Source organism: Trichechus manatus, unplaced genomic scaffold (assembly GCF_000243295.1).
Source record: "Trichechus manatus latirostris isolate Lorelei unplaced genomic scaffold, TriManLat1.0 scaffold00008, whole genome shotgun sequence".
Lineage (NCBI taxonomy): Eukaryota > Metazoa > Chordata > Mammalia > Sirenia > Trichechidae > Trichechus > Trichechus manatus.
In genome coordinates this window covers 22698832-22705716 of record NW_004443944.1, presented here as the reverse complement: position 1 = coordinate 22705716, position 6885 = coordinate 22698832, and the positions used below count along the sequence as shown (strand labels likewise).

Below are 6885 nucleotides of genomic sequence, written 5' to 3'. Positions count from 1 at the left end.
CACATTTTTCTCCCTTGGAGTGGCTGGTGGGTTCAGACCTCCAACCTTTTGGTTAGCAGCCAAGTGCTTACCACTGAGCCACCAGGACTCTTCCTAAAAAGGTAGCCACTTTCAAATCTTTCAGCTCTTTCTTCAGGTATTTACCTCCCTATTTCTAAATCCTGTGTGCATACTTGCTACTTCTTGATTCATCAATTTTAGAAACGACCTACTTACTTTCCTCTTACGGTAGATAAACCCATTTAAAAAATACAGTAAAACCTGTGAAAGTCGGAACCTGTCAGAGAAGGAAAATGCAAATATTATCCACTAAAATGAGAGATAGAAAAGTGGTAAGACTGTACCCTGTCAAAGGCAGAAAACTTGCGAGACCCCAAAAAACAAGACAGTCCCGTAGAGTTCTGGTTCTCACAGGTTTCACTGTACTACTATAATGCTTAAGTATTATACTCGATTTTTTTCTCTGTATAACATCACAGAATCACAGAATCCTGGAAGGATCTTCTAAACTACTAAATTCAACACCTTCATTTTACAGATGAGGGAAACAATCCAGAGAAGGGAAGTGACTGCCCCGGCTGCACAGATCGCTTGACTCCCCATTTTCACTTTGGCTTTCTTCCTGGTTCTATGCAGGCTGGTAGCCCATATCAATTATCTTCTCCAGGACACAAAGCTTCTCTAGTTTATATCCTACAGGACTAAGGTAATGACTGAAGAGAGCTGGATTATTATATACCACCCGCAGTCTTTATAAGGGGTTCTTGGACATAGTATTCTCTAACCCCAGGGGCAGGCTAGGAGTGAAGAGGTGGGGTGAGGGGTCAGTGGGTGACTGAGAAGCAGGGAAGAAGGGGCTCTGGCTCTTTTCTTTGGAGTTATTAAAAACGGGAGAAATATTTTCCCTGAATTACAAAATTTCATAAAGTCAGAAGGAGTACACAGAAGTACGCGTGGTCTTTTAATTCACTGGATGCTACATCAGAAGAATGGAGAGATGAAGACTTAAAGAACTGCAGCTTCACTGATATCTTCTGGTGGCATCATTTCTAGGTTGTGCGGACCTTCTAAAGCCTTTTCAGCTTAATTCTCAGTTGGACAAGTAACTTGGTAATTTATACCTTCCTTATGAGCTGGCATTGTATGGTACTTATTGCTCTTAAAAGCCCTGGTGGTGCAGTGGTTAAGCGCTCGGCTGCTAACCAAAAGGTTGGTAGTTTGAACCCACCAGCCACTCCATGGGAGAAAGATGTGGCAGTCTGTATCTGTAAAGATTTCCAGCCTTATAAACCCAATGAATAAGGAAGACCAAAGAAGAACTGATGCCTCTGAATTATGGTGCTGGCAAAGAATACTGAATATATCACAGACTGCCAGAAGAACGAACAAGTCTGTCTTGGGAAAAGTACAGCCAGAGTGCTCCTTGGAAGCAAGGATGGCAAGACTTCGTCTCACATACTTTGGACATGTTATCAGGGGAGATTAGTCCCTGGAGAAGGACATCATGCTTAGTAAAGTAGAGTCAACAAAAAAGAGGAAGACTCTCAACAAGATGGACTGACACAGTGGCTGCAACAATGGGCTCAAGCATAACAACAACTGTGAGGCTAGTGCAAGACCAAGCAGTGTTTTGTTATGTTGTACATAAGCTCTCTGAGTTGGAACCGACTCAACGGCAACTAACAACCTAACCACAAAACCCTATGGGGCAGCTCTACTCTGTCCTATAGGGTCACTATGAGTCAGAACTGACTAGATGGCAATGGGTTTGATTTTGGTTTACTGCTCTTAAAGGACTTATAACTATAATAAGATAGCTTTAATGTACAATACTCCCTTTGTTGTGAGAGAAGTAGGGTTTCTGAAATGGTCTGAAATATGTCTCTCCGGTGTTCTTAAACCAAATCCCCAGAGATGGGGGTCCGACCTAGGGAAGAGGGTCAAGTTGGAAAATCCCAAGTCTGAGAACTGTAAACCAGAGGGTGTCATCAGACTCCCCCGACAACACCATGACATTTGGAGGTTGGACTTAATTCCAGAGACAGCCTAACTTCACACAAGAGCACAGTATACTTGCCTTCCAGCTACCAACTTTATCTTTTGTCACCTTTACCAGCTGGCACTGTGGGCTGCCACATCCCTTAGGACATGGAAACCCCACATTGGGGACCCTCTCAAGCCTTACCCTACGCATCTCTTCATTTGTATCCTTTTGGCGATAATAATAAAACCGTAATCCTAAGACCAATGCTTTCCTGAGTTCTGTGAGTGATTCCAGTGAACCCAACGGGCAGTAGGAGCCCCTGAATTTATAGCCAGCAGATCAGAAAGGAGCGGACCCTGGGAACACCTGAGCTTATAGCCGGCATCCCGAGGGGGTAGTGGGAACTCCTGACCTTGGAGAAGCTGACATCTGAAGTCTGGGCAAGACTTGGTGTTCTGGAGGACTATGCCCTTGAACTTATGAGATCTGACCCAGCTCCAGTGCTTAGAGTCAGAAAAACTTTGTTTGTAGTTGGTGTCAGAGAGGATATTTAGAATGTGTGTTGGAAAAGACGTACAGGCACACAAACACACACACACACACACACACACACACACACACACACATACAGACACTTGAGCAGCTCAGTGTGTCCTTTTGGCCACTGGCTTTTACCTCTTTTGGGCTTCCTTGTTGATGAGGTCCATTTCTGAGGTTCTCCTGAACATCTCTTCCTGGACCCAGTATGCTTGGTTACCTGGGCCCAGAATTTCAGGCCGGCAGGGTTCTTTGCGGTTGCAGCGCTGGTAGACAGTGACCAGACGTCTGAGACGAGCTGTGAGAGCGGAGGAAACTGGCCAGGGCGATCTGTCTGGCTCGGAGCCATCCTGGGCTTCAAACATCAGTAAGGATATTAGTATTTACAAACAGAACTAAAACAAGGGTGACTTTTCTTTCCCCCCTTGTTTGTTTAAATAAGAACAAAGCTCGCTCAACAACTTAGAAGTATTACTATTTAACAATTGGCTCAGGAGTTGGGTATAGCTGGAAGATCTGCAATTTTGCTTTAGGAACAGCTTTATGTTGTGGTTGGCTCTGTTATTTCTCAAATATAAACACACCCTCCTGTGAGGGCGGAACTGATTTGAGGACTTTTCTCTAAAGCACAGGACTGAGCAGACCCTCTGTTGATTTCTCCATGCAGAACTATGGGCTTTTGAGTAGCTGGTCCTTCCAAATGCCAAAGCTTCCATTAATTTTGAATTTAGGGGATGGGGGCGAGGAGGGGGGAATAACCCAAAACCAAATAAATAATTGAAACCACAATTTCTTTTTATCTCTCAGACCCCATCCTCACTTAAGATATTATTATTTAACTCACTTTTGCATTTCAATGCCAGTTAGAGGAAGCTTGCCAAAGCCATGTGAAGCTCCATGTAAGACTCCAGGAGAGTTTGACAAGGGTCAACTTATTTGGCTTTTTAAAAGAGCCTCCTTAAAAAACAGCATTTTCACTACAAATGAACTTGAGGATAACCACACACTGGGACCTTACTTTTCCTTGCCTTCAGAAGGACACAGTCTCACCTGCCTGGCTGTCATCCTTCTTTTCACCAAAAATGCCATCACCTCCATCGCTGGAACTCTCCTAGGGACAAATGAAGCCATTCCATCAGCAAAGCTGCAGCTAGGAAGCAGCCAGCTCAGACACCCCCATACAGAGGGGTGAGCATGCACCAGGGACAGCTCCTGCCCACGCACATCTCCAAGACAGACCCAACTCACGGCCAGCAAGTCAATTCCGACTCATAGTAACCCTATAGAACACAGTAGAACTGTCCCATAGGGTTTCCAAGGCTGTAATCTTTACGGAAGCAGACTGCCACATCTTTTGCCCACAGAGCGGCTGGTAGGTTCAAACTGCCGACCTTCTGGTTAGCAGCAGAGCACTTAACCACTGTGCCACCAGGGCTCCTTATAAGACAGAGACAGTACCTGGTAAATACAGTTTACTTATGCATAGTTTTAAACAGCCAGAAAGCAGTTTACTTAAAGCAAATATTTGTTCCTGGAACTGTGGGGAATGATTCTGCTTCAAGAATGATGAACTGGCATGCTCTCCCTGGCAACTGCATTTTACAAGCACTATTTTAGCTGTGAATTTAAATATTTGCTTTACCATTGTCACTTGCAATTTAATATAGTCATTTCACAAAGATTGTGCCTGTATTTTTTCTTTTTTGCTGAGAAAAAGTGCAAGCTTGTGCTCATTATGGTTAGCTTTCTTCGCAGCAACAGATGCTATTTTCATAAAACATGACTGCTCCAGACACGAGACCTGATGGTGTAAACTCCAGGAATTTAAAATTAAAATCACGATTTGAGGCTCCAAGATAATCTGGAGTAATATCAAAGGCACAGATCTTATCCAAGTTGGAATATCTGTCAAACTGGCACTAATGGTTTCCTTCAGGAATGCTTTATCTGGCTCAGGAACAGAACTTTACAAGTACCTTAAATATAAGGTAGGTGGGAGTATGGGGGTAGGGGGAAGATATATTGCTATTTTTAAACTGGAAAATACTTTTAAAATGAAACTTATTGTTTTATAGCTAGCATCTTCTGACCTGAACAACCGGATGAAGAATCCCAGGATTCAAGACTTTGGACAGTTAGAGCACAGGGTCAGAGGAGAACAAGGGTTAGTAAACTGCAGCTTGCAGAATGTTTTTGTGCTGCTTGCAGACCAAGAATTGTTTTTACATTTTAAAGGATCATTTAAAAAAAGAAGAAGAATATGCAACAGAGACTATATGTGGCCCCCCCAAGCCTAAGATATTTAGTATCCGGTCCTTCACAGAAAACATTTCCTGCCCCTGGGCTGTTGAGTCAACTCGGACTCATAGCAACCCTATAGGACAGAGGAGAACTGCCCCATAGGGTTTCCAAGGAGCAGCTAGTGGATTCAAACTGCTGACCTTTTGCTTAGCAGCCAAGCTCTTAACCACTGTGCCACCAGGGCTCCAACGTATATATATAACATAAAAATTGCCATTTTAACCATTTTAAGTGTATAATTCAATGACGTTAACTACATTTACAATGTTGTGCAACCATCATCACTATTTCCAAAACTTTTCCCCCTAAATTCTATTTTGTTGTTGCTGTTGAGAATACACACAGCAAAACATAACACTAACTCAAGTTTCTATTTGTACAATTAGTGACACTGATTACATTCTTCAAGTTGTGCAACCATTCTCACCCTCCTTTTCTGAGTTGTTCCTCCTTAATTAACGTAAACTCACTGCCCCCTAAGGTTCCTATAGAATCTTTAGAGTTGCTGTTGTCAATTTGATCCCATACAGATAATTCTTAAAAGAGCATAATGCTGAAGGCAGTCCTTTTTTGGACTAATCTTTCCCTTATGTCTTTGGTTTTCTCCATTCTCCTTTGCTCCAAACGGTGTAGGACTCTGCATGTTTTAAAGGTTCATCCATGTACTAGCAATGTGTTGGAACTTCATTTCAGTAATGCTCCACTGTATGTATGTACCATACTTTGTTTATCCATTCACCTGCTGATGGACATATGGGTTGTTTCCACCTTTTGGCTATAGTAAATAATGCTGCAATGAACATTTGTGTACAAGTATTTTTTTGAGTCCCTGTTTTCAATTCTTTTGAGCATATACCCAGGCGTGGAATTGCTGGGTCATATGATAATTCTACGTTTAACTTTTTGAGGAGCAGCCAAACTGTTTCCCACAGAGGCTGCACCATTTTACATTCTCACCAGCAATGGACGAGGATTCCAACTGCTCCATATCCTTGGCAATACTTGTTATCTGCTGTTTCATTTTTTATGTGTGTGTGTTTTGATAGTAGCCATTTTAGTGGGTATGACTTTCTTCCGCGCTTTGACAAAACCCTAGAGTAAACACAACAGGTGAGGAACTGTCTTCCTACATTCAGTAAGCAATGAGTATCTCTTAAGTACCAGGAACTGTGTGCTAGGTGCAGGGACTACAACAGTGAAAAAGACGGAGTCCCTATCCTTCTGGAGCCCAGTTTGATTGTTATCTAAAGTATAACGGCCATACTGTACAATGTTGTTGTTGTTAGGTACCATCAAGTCAGGTCTGACTCACAGCGACCCTATGTACAACAGAATGAAACACTGCATGGTCCCGTACCATCCTCACAATTGTTACTATGCTTGAGCCCACTGTTGCAGCCACTGTGTCAATCCATCTCATCGAGGGTCTTCCTCTTTTTCAATGACCCCCTACCTTACCAAGCATGATGTCCTTCTCCAGGGACTGGTCCCTCCTGATAACACGTCCAAAGTATGTGAGACGAAGTCTTTCCATCTTTGCTTCCAAGGAGCACTCTGGCTGTACTTCTTCCAAGACACACTTGTTCGTTCCTCTGGCAGTCCATGGTATATTCAATATTCTTCGCCAACACCGTAATTCAAAGGCATCAATTCTTCTTTGGTCTTCCTTATTCACTGTCCAGCTTTCACATGCATATAAGGCAACTGAAAGTATCATGGCTTGGGTCAGGTGCACCTTAAGTCCTCAAAGTGAACATCTTTGCTTTTCAACACTTTAAAGAGGTCTTTTGCAGCAAACATGCCCAATGAAATAATGTCATTTGATTTCTTGACTGCTGCTTCCATGGGCATTGATTGTGGATCCAAATAAAATGAAATCCATGACAACTTCAATATTTTCTGTTTATCATGATGTTGCTTGTTGGTCCAGTTGTGAGGATTTTTCTTTTCTTTATGTGGACGTGTAATCCGTACTGAAGGCTGTGGTCTTTGATCTTCATCAGTAAGTGCTTCAAGTCCTCTTCACTTTCAGCAAGCAAGGTTGTGTCATCTGCATATGGCAG

General features: G+C 42.8%; 1 protein-coding gene across 4 annotated transcripts in view; it reads right to left on the bottom strand.

The window, feature by feature from the left end:
* Positions 1-6885, bottom strand: part of CHD6 (chromodomain helicase DNA binding protein 6) — a 237380-nt gene that overhangs the window by 23905 nt on the left and 206590 nt on the right. For all 4 annotated transcript variants that reach the window (XM_004370339.2, XM_023724628.1, XM_023724623.1 and 1 more), the window contains 2 exons: positions 3572-3632; positions 2660-2876 (listed from right to left, as the gene is read on the bottom strand). In XM_004370339.2, the coding sequence (XP_004370396.1) occupies positions 2660-2876; positions 3572-3632 (278 nt within the window). The remainder of the gene's footprint in view (positions 1-2659; positions 2877-3571; positions 3633-6885) is intronic.